The sequence below is a fragment of the Acinonyx jubatus genome, chromosome B3 (assembly GCF_027475565.1).
Source record: "Acinonyx jubatus isolate Ajub_Pintada_27869175 chromosome B3, VMU_Ajub_asm_v1.0, whole genome shotgun sequence".
NCBI classification, from domain to species: Eukaryota; Metazoa; Chordata; class Mammalia; order Carnivora; family Felidae; genus Acinonyx; species Acinonyx jubatus.
Genome location: NC_069386.1, coordinates 104318837 through 104338601, shown reverse-complemented (window position 1 = coordinate 104338601; position 19765 = coordinate 104318837). Strand labels below are relative to the sequence as shown.

Below are 19765 nucleotides of genomic sequence, written 5' to 3'. Positions count from 1 at the left end.
AAAGAGTTTACTTAAAAATAAATAATTTTTTAAAAAGAAGTATAAAAGCTCGAGTCTACAACTAAAACTCAGAATAAAAAAATCTTTTTCTTTGAAAGTGATTCAATAGTTTTAGTTCATGCATATTTTGAAGAAAAACTAGGCAAATAATCATAGAGGAAGATACAGATCAGGTCTTCAGTTATTTCTAGGAGTTATGATTTAAAAACTTGCTATACTGATGAAGTTTTATTGATAAGTAGTCTTCATGTTAGCTAATTTGTTTTAAATATACATTCAAGAATGAAATGGGGATTCATTGATCTTCTACTTTTAATGGCTCATCATTTTTTTTTATCCCAGCTTTTCAAGAGTTTTCATTCATATGGGATCTCTGTGAGGAAAAGTGCATTTGATTAATTTGGTGATTGAAGATTTCAGTTACCCCCTTTGTTACTAATAAAACTATACCTTTTTTCTTTACTACCAAGCAAATTAAAAGAAAATTCTTACGTTCTTTCTGTTTTCTCCTTTAGTTCATTTACTCAATTTATGGAAGTGAGAAAAGGCACCTAAATCTTGGTTGGTAGATTTGAAGAGTCGAACAGTGTTGTTTTATTTTTTATTTATTTTTTATTTATTTATTTTTTTAACATTTATTTATTTTTGAGACAGAGAGAGAGAGAGAGAGCATGAACAGGGGAGGGTCAGAGAAAGAGGGAGACATAGAATCTGAAACAGGCTCCAGGCTCTGAGCTGTCAGCACAGAGCCCGACGCGGGGCACGAACCCACAGACCGCGAGATCATGACCTGAGCTGAAGTTGGACGCTTAACCAACTGAGCCACCCAGGCGCCCCAAACAGTGTTGTTTTATAATAGTCCATAAGATTCTTTAAGAATAAATGATACAATAAACTAAAATAATTTGCACAAACTCATCTTCCTATTAATCAATAAACTTTATTTTTCCCCCATAAAGTCTTTAATTTCCAAGCTTGTTACATGTTTTGAGGTCCAAATATTGAGGAAAAACAAACATGAGTTAAACAAACACTCAAACATGAGTTAAAATTCTGTGTGTGGACAGTTGAGAGAACATAAATGCTCCACAAGTCCACAGGAAGCATTGATAGTTTAAACCTTATTCATTATTATTATTGATGTCCAGCATGATGTGTTTGCATAATAAAGGCAAATCCTGTGTCTGCATTTCTAACCGAGTATGGTCTTTCTTCACCATTCAGCTAGTTTTCAGCACACAGGAAGTTGGAAACTAAATGTTGTGTATAAATGGTATCCAATTTGTGACCCTGAGTATACACTTACCATTGCAGTGAAGGCTGTGAAAATTATAGATGCTTTTTTAGAAGGGTTGGAATGACTTCAAGATTTTCCTGATTACCAATGACCTGTACCGCCAAACGTTAATGATTTAGCCTATTCCTTAAAGTTCTTGAATTCTTAATGGAATTTGACACATTTCCACCTTCTTGAAATACTTTCTTCCCTTGGCCTCCCAAACATCATATTTTCTTATGTCACTCACTAAACTGACCCTTTTTAGGGCCCTTTATTTGTTCCAGTTCTTCTCTCTGGCTCTAAATTTTGGAGTTCTCAGCCCTTCTCTTCATACTCTCCATACATGATTTGATCCAGTCTTAGGGTGTTATATACCTTCTGTACCCCAATGACTCCCAAATTAAATATCCAGCACAGAGTTCTAAATGCATATTTGACTTCTCCAGCATATTTGACCTCTGCGTTTGAAGGATATCTGTTAGATATCTCAAATATAACACGTCCTAAACGGAACTCTTAATTTCCCACCTCCTTGAAACAGCTCTTCCGTCAGTCTTCCGTATCGCCATTTACCTAGTTACTCTAGCCAAAAACCTAGGAATCATGCATCAATCCTGTTTTCCTCACTACCTAACCCTAACCCAACCTCCAGCCAAATCCAAAGGCAGATCCAACTATTCCTCATTACTTCCACCACTTCAACTTTAGTCTGAACCACCGTTTTCTCTTCTTGACCACTGCTGTAGCCTTCTACATAGTCTGTCTTCCTGTATTGCTGTCTTTCTCCACTAAGTAGCCACAGTCATCTTTACAAGATGTAAATCAGTTCATGTCTCTCCTCTGCTTAAATTCTCCCCTGGTTCCCTTCACAATGATATCTGAACTTCTCCTTTGTCCTTGAGACCCTACGTGATCTAGTCTCTGCCTCTCCAACTTTCTCATAATTGTCTCTTCACCAAATACCCAAAACTTGTTCTTGCCTCAAGATATTATCACTGACTGTTCCCTTCTACATGAAAAGCTCTTTCTTCAGATCTTCACCTATCTGGCTCCTTTTCATCATTCGGGTCTTTCACAGATCATCTCAAGAAGCCTTCCATTGCCACCTATCTACAATAATACCCTCACTCTCAGGAATTCTCTGTCCTTCACCCTACTTTGTGTTCTTTAAAGCACTTAACACTATCTGAAATAATAATAATAATTGTTATTGTTATTTTGATAACTTGCTTATATTCTACTTCACTAGAGTGTAATTTCCATGAGGGCAGGGACTTCACCTGTGCTGTATCTCTAGTACCTATAATACCTGCAGAGGACAAGTGTTTAATAATTACTTCTTAATAAATAAAGGAAGTATTCATCAAAATTAATAAGTAAAAAAATTTTTGCTTAGTTTTGTGAATATACCCATAAATATGTTGTATAGGAAGATGGGGACTGGAAGTTTCTGGAGTCATAAATAAATGTGGCTTTACTGGAAAACATGCCCTAATATGAATCTGTTTGGCTTCCTTTGATCATAGGCATTTTTTTATGAATAACAAGGAAAAACTGGAAGATTCATCTAGTGTTGAAAAAGATGAAATTTTGCAGAAGATAAAGCAGGTAGGAAGATGGAAATTACACCTTTTAGATTATTATTCATTTTTATTTTTAGTTAATATTTTAAATATATTTGAGAAATGTGAAATTTTCCAAAAGTAGATTTTTCATGATATAATAATGATAATATAATAATATATATTATACTATATATTATGTATTATACATATAATATAATATAATAATCATGATCATTTGCAGTAATTGATTTAAAGATTTTATTCCCTCCCCAAATATTTTAAATATATGAAAGAGCAAATGTTGTCTATGTGAAAGTGAATCTTTGTTTGGTAACTTTTCATGTGGTTATGGTTATAATACATTAGAAATATCCAGATCAATGGGTATTTTTCATCCGAATTATTTAGAAAAAAATGGGACCCTCTTGCTGTTGTGTGGTACCTGTAAAGTCTAGCAACCCATATTGTGCTTAGTAAGCAGTGAAATATTTGAGTCAGATTAGCATCCAGGAGAATTCTCTAGACATTTTAAATTTTGGTTAAAAGAAATATCATAAGTACTTAACTACGGGTATAAACCAAAATTTATCCACAAGGTATTCGGTAAAGCATTCCTTATAATAATTGAAAAATTAGGGGGAAGATACAATTAAAGTCCAACAAAAGGGCCTTGGTTAAGTAATAGCTCATAATATATTATTGCGTGACAAATAGAATATAAAACAGTACACTGTGGATCTCTTCCATAAGAATGATTTGAACCGGTTACATTCTTTCCATTTGGTTATGAGCTAATGGCATTAGGGACGGCTTCCCTCCAGGTTAGACCTACTCTGATTCTTTAGTTGTGAAGATTCTGAAAGACAGAAACTAGACAAGGTTGGTAGGTTGGCTGGGTGGTCAGTTGGTTGGTTTTTAAAGTTGTCTTTCATTCTCTGGGCAAAGGATTTCTTTTTCCTTTCCGTTTATTTCCTGAAGCTGTCAGGCAGGCTTCAGATGATAGCTCCGTAGTTTGCAGGCCCCCAACTGTCTGGAAAATCCAGGACCCCTACACTGCATGGCTTACTTGCTCAAAGGGCAAATGCAAAGGGGTTTCGCTTTAATCCATAGCCGTCAGCCAAATTCCATGAGTTCAAGTCAGTGACTGCTTCAAAGGGATCAGGGCTCTGACCCATTTACTATTTCTGCTGGACTCTCGGTGGCAGCCAATCTTAATTCTCATGAGGTGTAGGAGACAAGTTCAGTGATGAAATTCTATTGTAACTTTATTTTAATTTTTTTTATTATAAGATATTACACACAGAACAGTACACACGCTATAAATGTACAATCCTTATGTACATACATATCTTTTGATGGGTATAATTTATTAGTTGCAATGAAGTACAGTTTATCAATCTTTTCCTTTTTGGTTTTTATGTCCTTTGTCATGAAGATACTATTTCATGATCTTCTAGAAGATTTATTGTTTGCCCTTCCACATTTAGGACTACAAGCCATTTGGAATCTGTGTGTGTGTGTGTGTGTGTGTGTGTGTGCATGCTGTGAGATGGTGGTCAAGGTTCATATTTTTCCATAAGATTATCTAGCACCATTTAATGAAAAGAACATCTTTTCCTGCACTATACTGTAATGGTAAGTTTGTCATAAATCAACGGCAGATCATAAATACTTGTAAATATGTGTGTAGATCTGTGGACTCCCTATTGTGTTCCTTTGGACTTGTCTCCCCTCACATTAAAACCAGACTTTCTTAATTAGCAGCTTTTAACATAAGCCTTTATAGTTAGCAGTATAAATCCTTCCACTTTGCTCTTCAAGATTGCTTTCACTGTTCTTGGCCCTTTGAACTTCTGTCAGTCTGTCAAGTCCTGCCAAAAAAACCTGTTTGCATTTGGATTGGGGTTGCATTATATCTATAGATCAGTTTGGGGAGAATGTCACATTCTTACAATATCAAGGCTTCCAATCCATTAAAGTGGTGTACCTCATTTATTTTAGGTCTTCTTTGTTCCCTTTCACTTATTCACTTTCACTATCATATGTCCACATTTTCTTTTTATTTCTCCTGCTTTGGGATTTATTGGGCTGCTTAGATCTGTAAATTGCTGTATTTTGCAAGTTCTGCAAAATTCTTAGCCGTTATCTGCTCACATATTTCATTCCCTTTCCTCTTGGTCTGAGACTCCAATTGTATATATATGTATGCACGTGTGTGTATACAATTATTTGTGCTAATAAACACATCCTCTATGTTTTTTTACCCTCTCTTTCGTGTTTTCTATCTTTTGTCTCCCCCTGCTGTATTCTGGGCAGGATGGTCTTATTTCAGCTGTTAATTTTGGTTATTGAATTTTTTAAATTGGTAATTTTCAAATCTGCATTGTCTATTTCAATTCCTCGCCGTAATTTTCAAGTATGTCTAACATTTCTTTGATTATAGTAAACACAATATTTGTATAGTTCAGTATCTAATTCCACTCACTATCTGATGTTTTTATAGGTTTGTTTCCGTAGTCTTTTGCTTCTGCCAATTTTTTTTCATGCTGTCTTATTTCCTTCTGTTCCTAGTAGAAAACTGTATACCAGACATTGTATTTGGGGGGGGGGAAGTTTGTAAAAACAATTTGAAGCTTAGGATGATCATATCTTTTCCAGGAACAGACTTTAATTCACTTCCGTCAGATGGCTGGGGTATTACCAGTCCCAAACCACTTTAATGCACCCTTAGGTTCACTGGTGATCAAAATTAGGCTGGGCCATGGCTTATTAGCTTCCAATTTACCCTTCTCCAGAGCATGAAGCTTTTTGAGACCACAGGTTAAAGTGGTAGAAGATTTATCAAACTCAATACCTGGATGAACTCTGTTGATTTTTGTCCCTCTTGTCAGGTAAGAGAACTAAAATTCCATTTCCAAGTGGTTTCTTCCATATCAATCAATGTCCTTAGGGTAAAAGGAGTTTTCAGTGCTAGATTTACTACTCTGGATTTTTTTTTTTTTGAGAGTGAGAGAGAGAGCAGGGGAGGGGAAGAGGAACAAGGAGAGAGAACCCTAAGAAAGCTCTACACCCATCACAGAGCCCAATAATGCAGGACTTGATCCCATGACTGTGGGATCATGACCCGAGCCAAAATAAAGATTCAGATGCTTAACCAACTAAGCCACCCCAGTGCCCTCTATTATGGATTCTTGATTTCTTGTAGAATTAGTCATTATCTTGTTAGTTCTTCAACACTTCTAAGATATTTTTTCATCCAGCTATTCTAGTAATACTCAGCCAAAAGGTTATTGTGAACTGCTCAGCCCATCACTCCTACTGAACATAACTTTCTTACCTCTTTTGAAGCAATAGAGACATTTTAAACACAAACTTCTCGAATAGCAAGTTCACTAATAAACATTAGTTTTGTCCTTGAATAGAAATATTTAACAAGAAGCAGACCTAGTATCTCATCAAAGAGGTTTTGAGCAAGAGCTTCTATTGGTGTTAACATTTTCTTTTCCCTAGTGTAATTTATCTTCTGGGAAAAGGACTTATGGATCCTGTTGAATGATCTCAGTTTATTAATCTCAATGCTTATTTCAATATGAATGATTTACTCTGTGGTGTTTGCATCAGTGTCTACTACCTTTCTATACTTTTGTCATAATTTATAGGAGAGGCCCCAAAATGTATAACTGCATATTTGATACAGAATTAAATCACTCAACATTTATGGCATAGTTATTGTATGCTAAGTAACATACCCAGTGCTCTAGAGTTGCCACATGACTGACTCCCATCAAAGGAAATGTGTCCTCTAATTGCTTTTTTTTTCCCTAGATGGCTGAAAAACTACACAAAAATCATTTAGAGAGCAAAGATCTACAGGAGAAATTGCATACTCTTACCAGACAATATAAGATTGTCTTAAGTGAGGAGGAGAAAGTTTTTATACAGAAACAGAACACTTATAATGAGTATGTTTCTATCCATGATCTGTACATGAATCAACATGTTATGGTTATGGGGTTTCCTTGGCATCAAAATGGTGACTCTCTAAAGAATGAAATATGGCCCTTTGTAGCAACATGGATGGAACTGGAGAGTGTGATGCTAAGTGAAATAAGCCATACAGAGAAAGACAGATACCATATGTTTTCACTCTTATGTGGATCCTGAGAAACTTAACAGAAACCCATGGCGGAGGGGAAGGAAAAAAAAAAAGAGGTTAGAGTGGGAGAGAGCCAAAGCATAAGAGACTCTTAAAACCTGAGAACAAACAGAGGGTTGATGGGGGGTGGGAGGGAGGAGAGGGTAGGTGATGGGCATTGAAGAGGGCATCTTTTGGGATGAGCACTGGGTGTTGTATGGAAACCAATTTGACAATAAATTTCATATATTAAAAAAAAACATTGTAAAAAATTTACAGTAAAAAAAAAATGGTGACTCTCTACTTAAGTTCATCCTAGTTTTAAAATCTATTGACAACGATGAAATATTTACCTAAAAATAAACACACTCCTCATCTGCCTGTATATGCACTGAGTAATGCTTTCCTCATATGGGTTAGATCAAATCCATAAACACCATGAGCATTATATTTACTTCTACATCAGATTCTTGAAAAAAGAATCCTGCTTTTACTCCATGAGACTGTTTAGAGAAACTGTGAGATCTACCTTCATCAGAAACTGGCTCTGCCATCTCTTCCCTACCTCTGTGAAGGGTTTGGTCATTGACACAATCCCCTAACCCAGAGACTGGGAAATTATTCAAGGAAATTCCTATCTTTTACTACCCGTTGGACTCCATTCAAGTACCAAGGCTTGTCAATTCCACCTCCCGGATATTTCTCAAATATATCCCATTCTTCTCTCCAACTCCATTCTTGTCACCTCTTTCAGCTTCTTTGCACTGGCTTGTCCCTCCAAAGTTCTCCCCACTTTCTGCTTTACCACCCTTAAGTCGTTGACCTTCCTTCTACCAGAATGATCCTTCTGAAACATCCCTCTGATGCCATTCCTTTTCATCAGTCACTGCATTGTCATAAGTAGTCTATAAATCTCGTTTCCACTGAACTATGAATAGATCAGGGTATTTACTCAGTGCTACATCCCCAGGACCTTGTACATTGCTTAGCAGATAGTGGGCATTCACCAATATTTTCCTAACAAATACAGAATAACATCTTGCAAGCATGAATTCTATAAGTAATGATCCATTACTACAGACAAAGATCACACAGAAGTGTAATTACAGTGTCCAGGCACACTTAGGTGAAACTGAGTTTATGGTCATTGCAGCATGTGAGCTGCAGAGAGTAGTTACAATCATTGTATCTCATTCAACTGAAAAACCTACCAAGAGTCTGCTTTCAGTAGCTTTTTTCAGCAAAAAAAATTTCCCCAGATCAGTACTGAGTTAATCAGTACTCATCTACAGGTAAAGTTTCCTTCAAGGTCACACTGCTAGAAAGAGGTAAAGCCAGTATTTAAAGTTGGTCTAACTGACCCCTTCACCTTTCATAAAATAACATGGTAGAATTGATAATGTGCTGATGACAAATCATTGTAACACTAAAACATTTACTATTGTTACTCGTTTTTGTCTTCAGCTTGGGCTGCCATGACTAAGCACCATAGACTGGGTGGTTTAAACAACGGAAATTTATTTCTCACAGTTCCAGAGGATGGAGATCCAATATCAGGGTGCCAGCATGGTTGGGTTCTGGTGAGAGCCCTTTTTCCTGGCTTGCACAAGGCTGCCTTCTTGCTGTGTTTTTACATGGTAGAAATAGGGAGAAAACAAACTTCCTGGTGTCTCTTCTTACAAGGAGCCTCTTTGTCATGACCTCATCTAATCAGGTGACCTCGTCACTTCACAAAAGCCTCACCTTCCAATACGATCACATTGGGTGTTATGGCTTCAACACACAAATTTTAGGGACTGAACACAGTTCAGTCCATAGAAGTTTTGAAGAAGACGAGATGCTTATATAAAGCACTTTCTGTTACAGGAATGCCCCTATCAATGTCTGGAAAAAACTGAAATTGAACAAAACTGTATACTTCCTATTATTCTCTCTACAAATTGGAGACAAAATATTAACCACTTTTTACAAAGTGCCTCATGAGTCCCACGCACTGGATTGAGCACTTTATAGCTCATTTAATCCTTATAGCTGTTGAGATAGGTATTATGATCCCTGTTTTATGGATGGAGATACTGAGGCTCATCTCCAGGTGAAGTTTCCTTCAGGGTCACACTGCTAGAAAGAGGCAAAGCCAGTATTTAAAGTTGGTCTAACTGACCCCTTCACCTTTCACAAAAGAACATGGTAGAATTGATAAATATATTAAAAGAGACACCCCTGCTCAGAGGGACAGAGTGCTAGGGACAGGACTGTTCTTGTGGTTTTATGGTGACTACAGCAGTTCATGCTCTCTCCATGGCTTAGGAATTTTCATGAGTTTAGATTTCACCACCACTAGCAAAAAGACTTTGTTTCTATTTTCCTAATTTGTTCAGTAAATAGTTGATGAACCAAACTTGGCAGCCTACATTCTACATTCTTATTTGTGATTGCAATGTCCCCTCATGCTGAAGAGTTAAAAAAAAATGATTTCACCTTTCAACATATGCTAACTCTGGTTTTTTCATGGTAGGAATCAGAAACAAATGGCATTTATTAGTCGGAAAGAAAACTTCCTATCGCAAAGAAAAGTAGACATCAAAAATATGGAGGAAGGACTTGTCACTCTCCAGGAACTTCATCAGTATGTTTGTTGCCCTTGAAACATTTAATCATTCTTTTCTGCATTTGTTTTAATATATGGTAACCATAGATCTATCAGTTTCTGATATCCTATAGAAAAGGAAGTTTATAATTCACTGTCTCTGTTTTACAGTATAGAAGGGTCATTATCATTGAATCTACCATTGAAAGGGTAGACAGGTCCTGAGTTCTGGACAAGCTGCTGGACATGAGAAATGGACCCATCAGGAGTCTAGGAACAAGAATGTGCCTGAACATGATCACAACACTGACCCCCTATGGTGTTCATTTCTGCCATTCTAAATCACTGTAATTTTTAATTTTAGTTTTTCTGATTAAAATAAGTAATACCTGATGTGATTTTAAAATTCAAATGTAGAAATGTGTGGCTTTGGGGCACCTGGGTGGCTCAGTCGGTTAGGCATCCGACTTCAGCTCAGGTCATGATCTCGCGGTCCGTGAGTTCGAGCCCCGCGTCGGGCTCTGGGCTGATGGCTCAGAGCCTGGAGCCTGCTTCCGATTCTGTGTCTCCCTCTCTCTCTGCCCCTCCCCTGTTCATGCTCTGTCTCTCTCTGTCTCAAAAATAAGTAAACGTTAAAAAAAATTTAAAAAAAAAGTGTGGCTTAGAAGCATAAAAGTGACCCTAATCTCTGTCTCCCCACAGAGATCTCACTGTTAACAGTTTGCTATGCATGCTTTCTATAATAGGAGTGTGTACGTACACCCAAAAATAGGATTGTACTTTTCTAGAACTGTAATTTATCCACTTAAAATTGTATCTGGGTAACTTACACAATATTATATTTCAACTATATCTCCATAAAAAGCTGGAAAAATATATCTGGGAAAATGATAAAACAAGTGTGATAAAAGGTAACATTTGGAGAAATTGGTGAAAGGTATATGGGAATTCTTTGTATTAATTTTTACACTTATCTGTTGATTTTAATACTATTTCAGGAGGCAATATTCATATATATGGGACCTCATTCTTCAGTCTTTCTTTAGCTGCTTAATATTCCTTTCACTGAATATGCTATGTTTTATTTAACCAGCACCCTACTGATGCTTTGGCTTTTGTGTTTTCTCTACTATAAGCATTTTTCAAATTAACCTCCTTTAGCATATATCCACGTATACAACTATTTCTTTATAATAACGTCCTAAAAGTTGAATTACAAGATTATAGGGGATTGCATATTTTTTATTTTTATAATTTGAATATATTTTATGACTTGAGTGTAGGGCAGTGGAGAAACTAACTTACAGCACTAAGACAAGTGGAGATGAAATTTGACTCCTGCCAACAGAAATCTAGAACACAGCAGGATGTGCAGGTTGCTTGTCCTTACACTGTTGAACAACATATTTAAACATCTGTTTCTCATGTTGGTTTCAGAAAGGAAACTATGAACCCTTCCCTGTGAAAGAGTGGGAAAATAGAATCGGGTTGAGTTAGGGGTTTTGTTTTCCACATGAATAACGCAGATTCTATAATCAAGTATTGTGCTATCATGGTTCCCATCACCAGATGGGCTCAGAGCCAAATTTGTGACCCAATACTGGTTTTCATTTAGTACTTTTAATGTTGTTGTTATTTCACTCTAGTTCAACTACTTTGTGGATTAAACTAAATGCATAAATAAATAAAATCAATGAGATTGGGCACATTGCGAAGAATCTTAGAGTTCCAGGGAAAGGTGAAGTGGAAAAGAAAAAGAAAAAAAGGAAAAAAAATAGTTACAGGCAGAGAGGGAGGGAGGCAAACCCACAAGAGACTCTTAAATACAGAGAACAAACTAAGGGTGGATGGGGAGGTGGAGAGGGAGGGGAAAATGGGTGATGGGCATTGAGGAGGGCACTTGTTGGGATGAGCACTGGATGTTGTATGTAAGTAAGCCAATTTGACTATAAATCAAATTCATAAAAAAAAAAAAAAAGAAAACCCACACTGTGATTTTAGATGGAGGAAAAAAAAAACACGAACACATTTGTGTTGCTAGTTAAACAGCATTGTGTGTTCTGTTTTAGCTATGAATATTTCTATTTTTCTTTTAATTTTTTTCATGTTTTTATTTTTGAGAGACGGAGACAACACGAGTCGGGGAGGGGCAGAGAGAGAGGGAGACACAGAATCTGAAGCAGGCTCCAGGCTCTAAGCCATCAGCACAGAGCCTGACACAGGGTTCGAACTCACAAACCGTGAGATCATGACCTGAGCCGAAGTCGGACACTTAACCAACTGAGTCACCCAGACACCCCTGAATATTTCTATTTTTCAAAAGATACAAAGTCATATTTCACTTTCATTTCTGCATATGAAGCACTTCATAGAGAAAGAGGGAATAAAAATAATAAAGGCTTCTAATACCTATGCTAGACTCTTCATATTTCCACCCATCCTAGATTCACAAGAAACCCTTCCGTCCTTAATTACTACTTACCCCTAGTACAAAACTCTTTATTGGCTTTCTGAATTATACATTGCATCAAACCAGGACTCAGTCAGGAATTCAAAGTTCCTCACCAATTTGTTGACCTTCACCCCTCCTATGTCACTGTGTTGCTTCCCTTCGTGTCCTCTGTCTGTGGCAAGTCTATGTTGGTCATAACTCTTGACTTGTTGTACCTTTTCCACGTCTTTGCGAATGATGACGTCCTTCCCATGGTGAAATTGCACCTTCATTCCGGCAATCTGTGTTCTTCCCTCTGTCAAACATTAACCTCCGATGTCCCTTCCTCAGCTGCCTCCCCAGAATCTATTCTTCCTTTCCCTTAGGTTTACCACAATTCTGCAAAATCAGTTTGCACTTGCACAAAACCATAATTGTCCTTCTACGAGTCTACCACTACCTTTCGTTGTTACACGAGGTTTGGTTTATCTCCCAATTAGATGGTAGTCTTATTGTACATAAGAATTATACATAAAGTCTTTTGTGTAGTCTACTAGCTTCCACAAATGCAAAACCCAGTGTATGTCTTCCTGTTTTTAGAGCAACAAAGGAAGTATATCGGAGACAAATAAAAATCCTGAATGACAACCGGGAAAGAGAAAGTCAGAGACGGTAAAAAAAAAAAAAAAATTTTTTTCTTTTCATTTGTGTTATGAGTAAGTCTATGTTATCTTAATGCGCAGTGCCTCAAAGTAGGGAGGAAATCAGAGTGCTTGTTGCTTGCTCGAGTCCAAGGAAATTATTCTCCTAAATTAAATTGTGTGAGTTCTCTCAGTTCGTTAGTTTGATTTGGGGGCTTGAACAGAACCAAAGTTTTCCATTTCAATCAAGTGAGCTCCCCGAAGAAGGAAATTGTCAAGATTGGTGTAGTGCCTCTTGCTCACCAGGCTTCTCTATATGGACCAGTAGGGGAGGTTATGTGCAGTGACAGAGAAGTGTGGCTAAACATACGGGCTCTGAAGACAGGCCACTTTGGTTGCTCTGTTGCTGACTAGCTCTGTGACTGAGGCTACGTTCCTTAATAATCTCTCTTTGCTCCCATCCCTAGTAAGTGGCCAATGATAGTAGCACCCGTCCTGCAAAGCCACCGTGAATGGCCAGTGAGACGGTCTATATATTCAGAGGACCACCTGGCACCTAGGAAGTATTTGCAAAAACCTAGGTGTATTATATTGTTGTTGTCCTGGTTATTAATCTCATTTGTAAGACTCCACCTGCACATCTTTCCCATTCTCCAGTGCAGCTTTTTAAAATTGTGGTGGAGAGAAAAATTTGAGAACCTAGAAGGTTGAAATGAGGTAGTTTTAACTGCTATTTCTGCCTGGGTCACTTCTGCCCGCCCTTGAACCTTCCCCATTGCCATCCTTCGCCCAAAGGAGGTGAGCGGCCAAGTGTGGTTTGTCCGCGGTCCTAGTGGACATAGCAACACAGGCTGCTGCAGCGAAGCAAGCTTGTGAAGCTGACGGCACTGAGGCAGTTACCGCTTTGTCTAATTTTTTCAGCTAATGTGCGTGGTCTGCATTGCCAATAGCTCAAACGGTCTTATATGATCATAGTAGGATTTGTTTTGCTTGGAATTCCTTCATCTTTTCAGTAAACCGTTAGGCCAGTTTCACGAGAATTCTTTCTGCTCTCATTTCCAGTGTCATAACTCAGTGGAAAATTGCTTGTTCACGAAAAAAACATGCATGTTTGAAAAAGAAGCTGGAGTCTGAAGTACAAGAAATTTTAGGTGAAGTACAGACTGCTGAATCTAGATGCATCAAACTATTGCAAGAGGTAAAGGAACTTGAATATTATTGTTCCATATTAGTATGGACCCAGTATTATTATTGCATATCAGTAATTCTCCTTCAATATTTAATTAAACCTTATCTTATGAAGAGATATTTTCCTTTCTGGTGACTTATGCTTAGAGTGAATTATTTAACTTTCTTGAGAAATTCCTATTTGCTGTGTGCGAACTGTAGGAATTTAGCAAACAAAGTCGCACTTGTCTCTAGAATATGCTTTTGAAATCTGTAACCAGAAACTCGTTTGACGTTCACTTTTAGGGAAGCTCTCTGTTAAAAAAGAAACCAAACATCATTACTCAGCGCTGGTATTGACCCTCCGCCCTTCCTCCATGCCCCATCAGTCCCATCATCCATTTCCTCATGTAGGTTATAGATATTGTTTGGTGAATAAATTAACCTCTGGAGGGAAAAATAAATAAATAAATTCCCTCTCAAGTAGTTGCTGTGAAAATACATAACCTGAAATCAGAGCCAAGTATCATGCAAAGAGATATTAATTCTTGGCTGTTTTGAAAATGTAAGGCTGACTGCTACAGGGCAAATGACAGATCTTCAATTTGTTTGCTTTCTGATTAGACCAATTTTAGACAAAAAGAGATCACTGAGTTTTTGGCAGAGACTGAAAAACTTACATTAGAATTAAAACAAGTGGAGGAAGAATTTATTGTCAAAGAAAAAAAGTTAGTTCAAGAGTTGAGCAAGTATGAGGTAAGTTTTATTTTGCATCTAAAAACAATTTGAAATTGCCATGTGGGGGGAGGGGTATATTTCATGCTACTCTTTTTTTTTTTTTACAATTTTTGTTAATGTTTTTATTTTTGAGAGACAGAGACAGAGCACGAGTGGGGGAGGGCAGAGAAAGAGGGAGACACAGAATCTGAAGCAGGCTCCAGGCTCTGAGTTGTCAGCACGAAGCCCGATGCAGGGATCAAACTCATAAGCCGTGAGATCGTGACCTAGCTGAAGTTGGACGCTTAACCGACTGAGCCACCCAGGTGCCCCTATTTCATGCTACTCTAAGCGGTTAAATGTAAAACCTCCAGTGTGAGCAAGCCTAGTTTCATTGTGACTTTTTTTCCTGAAAAAAGAGCAACATAAAGTATTTTTTCAGTTAAAAAAAGAAAATTAGACACTCCAAGTTACGTAGAAGTGCCGGCAAAGTCCCCGGGGACAAGGGGAGCGGTGCAGGAAGGCAGGCAGAGCTGGCGCGAGAGTAGCTGGGGAAAACAGCAAAGGGCAAGGGAGGCCAGTGAGGCCAAGCTTGGAAATCCTTATCAGAGAGGGCATCCTGCTGAGTTGGGAGCTGCCAGGAGCCCCCTGGGATGGGATGGAGCAAGGATGCTGGGGGAGGTGGAGCGAAAAGGCACTGAAAGTACCCAAGGGGCCTGGAGGTGGCAGGTCTCTGGAAACACAACAGAAAACACACCTTTTCAAGGTGCTGGTGTTACCTGGAAAGGTAAGGGGGTGCTTCCTGGAGACCTACGTTGGTATTGGAATGAGGAGAAAAGGGATGGTGGTAGAAGCCTTCCTGAACTTGATTCGTTTTGAAGAGGAACAGAGGCCCCGGCTGTATCAAAGAGGGGCTTTATTTGTTTTGTTTTGTTTTTTTTGTTTTTTGTTTTTACTATTTGTTTTATTTATTTGTTTTTAATATGAAATTTATTGTCCAATTGGTTTCCATAAAACACCCAGTGCTCATTCCAACAGGTGCCCTCCTCAATGCCCAGCACCCACTTTCCCCTCCCTCCCACCCCCCATCAACCCTCCGTTTATTCTGTTTTTAAGTGTCTCTTATGGTTTGCCTCCTTCCCTCTCTGTAACTTTTTTTTCCCCATTCCCCTCCCCCATGATCTTCTGTTAAGTTTCTCAGGATCCGCTTAAGAGTGAAAACATATGGTATCTGTCTTTCTCTGTATGACTTACTTCACTTAGCATAACACTCTCCAGTTCCATCCACATCGCTACAAAAGGCCACATTTCATTCATTCTCATTGCCAAGTAGTATTCCATTGTGTATATAAACCACAACTTCTTTATCCGTTCATCAATTGATGGGCATTTGGGCTCTTTCCATAATTTTTGAAGACAATAGTCCCTTGCTGTAGCAGGGAAGCAGAGAGTCCTTACATGTCAAAGTTCAGATCTTGCCCTGGGCCAACCCCATGCCTCCCCACACAACCCCCACCACATCCTGCAGAAACCCATCCACAGATTATTGGTCCAAGAAAAGCCAGTTCTTTCTAATATGAATAACAAAAAAGGAGCAGCTATGTCCTCCACACAAAAATACCATGAGAAAAACAAGGGGACACCTGGGTGGCTCAGTGGATTGAGTGATTGACTCCTGATTTCAGCTCAGGTCATGATCAGTTGGTGGTGGGATCGAGCCCTGAGTCAGGCTCTGTGCTGTTAGTGTGAAGTCTGCCTGGGATTCTCTCTCTCTCTCCCTGCCCCCCCACCAAACCTCTCCCCCACTCACTCTATCTCTCTAAAAAAATAAAGGGAAAAAATGTATTCATTAAAATAATAATAATAATACTTTTTTAAAAATCTATTAAAAAAATAAGTGAAAGGGGGAACAAAACTGTCCAACAACTGAAGAACACTCAGGAAGATGGTGTTGGAACAGATGAAAACTGCGATCAAGCATCCCTCTGTAAATTAAAAAAATATATATTTTAGTTTCGTACAGGTGCCAAGGAAGATCAGCAATATAGAAATCTAGGAACTCAGGGAAGAGGTGTCAGAAGGGGATGGGCCAGAAATAGGAAGAAGTGAAATGGAAATTGGCACAGCTCAGGGAACAAACAAGGGAAAGAAAACATTCCCAAATTCAGACAAAATGAGAAGAAACAGAAGGGAGAAGAGTCAGGGTGGGAAACCTTTCTCTGCTGGATGCCATCTGTCTGGGTGCCTAGTATTCTTCTAGATGCTGAAAAACAAAAAAAGAAACAGACAAAAAACCCCTCTGCCCTTATGGTGCTTACATCCTGGTGGACGGAGATTGAAAATAAACAAGATAAACAAGTGGAACCTTGAGTATATTCAAAAGTGAGAAATGCTATGGAGAAAAATAGAGCAGGGACTGGGGATAGGGCGAGCATACGTGATGTGGTCTGTGTGCCCTGTTAAAGAGCATTGTTAGACAAGGAAGGGTAGAATCCTGAAGGGCAGAGGGCTGCTGCAAACAGGAAGGGAGGAGGCAGGGCTGTCCTATCTGAGGAACAGCAAGGAGGCAGTGTGGCTGGAATGGCCAGGAGGGAGAGGGATCCATTTTCTGGAAGGAAATGCTGAGACAGAACGAGGAGTGTAAAGTTTATTAGGGAGTAATACCTATGAAAGGACTGGGCAGGGGAAGCCATCAGGCTATTAGGTAACCCGCAAACTATCTCTGGGGAGCTCCTGAGCAAGGACTGTCCATTAGCAGATCCCTGCCTTGGGCAGAAATGGCTACACCCTTGTACCACCTCCTTGCTCAGTCAGTTGGTTGGGGGCCCCCGTGAAGAGCATGATCTTCAGTAGATAACTGAGAAGTCTCTAAAGGAGCCGGCCGCTGGAGACTGGCAGCTGACCATACTCCTTGCCACAAGGCAGTGAGTGAGTCCTTCCATGAGGAATGATTCAAGAGGGGCCTCCCCAGGTCTGCCTCCTTATAGGCCATTGTGAGTACTTTGTCTTTCCTCTGCCTGGGCTGGGAAGGTAAGTTTCCTGATAAGAGGCTTCTGAGTGAAGGGCTGAATAGTCTGATTTTCATGTAAATAGGATCATTCTAGCTGCTATGTTGAGCAGAATTTAGGAGAGCAATGGTGGGTGCAGGAAGACCAATTAGGAAGCTACAGCAGTATTGCAAGTGGTTCAAGTAGCTTGATCCAGAGTGGTAGCTGAGGGGGTGGTTGGAAGTAGGTAGTCAGCATTTCAGGTATTTCTTGAGAGAGAGCTGACAGTTTACTCTCATACATGATGGTGAACCAACGGAGGCAATCCCCTTAAAGTCAGGAATAGGATAAGGTTGCTATGTAATATTGCACTTGAGCTTACACAGTGCAATTAGGCAAGGTAAGTCGACAGTCTTCCAGTGTCCACCCCACTTGCCAGGCTGTGCGCCCCCTGCAGGGCTGTGTCCACCTGTGTCTAATTCACAGAAAGGCACAGAGAGCAGCCTGTGTGCCCTTCCTATAAAGCAACAACCCTTTTTCTCCTTGATAATCCTCATCAATAACCTGGAGCAAATTGGAATCCCATTTCTGCAATTGGTTCAGTAGCACGAGGAGCCCAAAATGGAGAAGAAGCATTCTCCGATTTTGGTTTACGGAACCATTATTATACCCCTGGTACAATCGTTCTTACCAGTGTTGTACAATGTCTAAATGAACAGAGCCCAAATTCACAGGGAGGGAAAACAAAATCATAAGATTTAATAGTAAGATGTCCACTACCACTTGGGCCCCTGACCCATATATTTTGTCTAAGGAAAACAGTCCTGGATGTTAGTCACTGGTTCAGAATATAAATTTCCAAATCTCCAGAGGCATTTTTCTCCCAGGCAGTACTGTGACTAATTCCTTTGTAGACTTGGCTCCAATACCTGGGGGCCTCGGCTACAATTCTGCTGGAGCTTGCCACAGGCTTCTACATCATTCTGACCTAGTGCTGACACCTTGACCATGAATTGGATCTGCTGGGTCCTACAGCCCTATATCTGGCAGAGTTCAGTCAGAGAAGCAGAGCCACCAGAAATGAGGTTTCTTACAGGATTTGACCTTCTGGAATCGTGGTGGCTGGTTACACAGTCTAGAGAGTCTGTCTGCTTTCCATCTGGAACTGGGGCCTGAAGGCTGTAGGACAGGCAGTTGGGAAGGAAAGATGGACAGGAAGTTATAGGATGAGCTGGAACTCATCCTGATGAACAGGGGTGGGACCTGTATCAGTCTCTCTCTTTTCCAAGTCTCCAATTCCAAGGGGTTGCAGCAAAAGCCTGAGCCCATTATCACTGAGCTAAGTGTGCATGTGGCTCCGGAATCAGGGAAGCTTGAAGGAGCTGAAGAAGCAGTGGGCCTGCCTGAGCCGGTAGACGAACACCAACTTGTCTGAGATGCCGCAGCATCTGGTACCCAAACCCTCCCTCAAAGCATGAAACAACAGCATGGTTCCTTGTCAGGGAAATTCTGGCAACTTAAGTCAATGTAGGCAATGGGAACAAATTAATGCATTCACATACTTCCTTAGACCCTCAAGCTATCTGGTATAGATAATACAGAGTTGAGTTTCTTTTTTTTAATTTTTTTATGTTTATTTATTATTATTGACAGACAGACACAGAGCGTGAGCAGGGGATGGGTAGAGAGGGGAAGAACAGAATCTGAAGTAGGCTCCAGGCTCTGAGCTGTCAGCACAGAGCCTGACGCAGGGCTCGAACTCACAAACTGCGAGATCATGACCTGAGCGAGATCATGACGGTCGCCTAACCAACTGAGCCACCCAGGCGCCCCTACACAGTTGAATTTCTTAACATGCAGTGTGGAGAAAATTACTCCTGATGCCTCATTGTAATGTGTTTAAATTATGGTGTTTTTACATGTGTTTTGATCTTTCTATATTTATCCCTAAGGATTCTCATTGCAGTTTGGGAGGGAACATACCAGGCTGGTGTATCACTCTATTAACTAGGGTACAGACAGGATGCTTTATCAGAGATGCCAAAATACATCTGGCAGGATGTGAACACAGATAAAAAACACATCTCTTTATCAGAGATGCCAAAATACATCTGGCACAGTGAACACAGGCAGGATGTGTGTAGTAAAGCGTTGCAAACCCTCTCTTCTTTATTGGGAAATTGACCTTGGCTTAACCTTCTGGGTCATTCCCCTAGACCCTGGCAAAGGTAGACAACTAAAGTTGTATCGTCAGGC

At 39.5% G+C, this 19765-nt stretch overlaps 1 protein-coding gene across 3 annotated transcripts in view; it reads left to right on the top strand.

Annotated features, from left to right (window-relative positions):
* CCDC175 (coiled-coil domain containing 175) overlaps window positions 1-19765 on the top strand; it is a 78142-nt gene that overhangs the window by 23488 nt on the left and 34889 nt on the right. For all 3 annotated transcript variants that reach the window (XM_053224500.1, XM_015071819.3, XM_053224501.1), the window contains 6 exons: window positions 2806-2887; window positions 6670-6806; window positions 9495-9605; window positions 12598-12669; window positions 13701-13836; window positions 14430-14561. In XM_053224500.1, the coding sequence (XP_053080475.1) occupies window positions 2806-2887; window positions 6670-6806; window positions 9495-9605; window positions 12598-12669; window positions 13701-13836; window positions 14430-14561 (670 nt within the window). The remainder of the gene's footprint in view (window positions 1-2805; window positions 2888-6669; window positions 6807-9494; window positions 9606-12597; window positions 12670-13700; window positions 13837-14429; window positions 14562-19765) is intronic.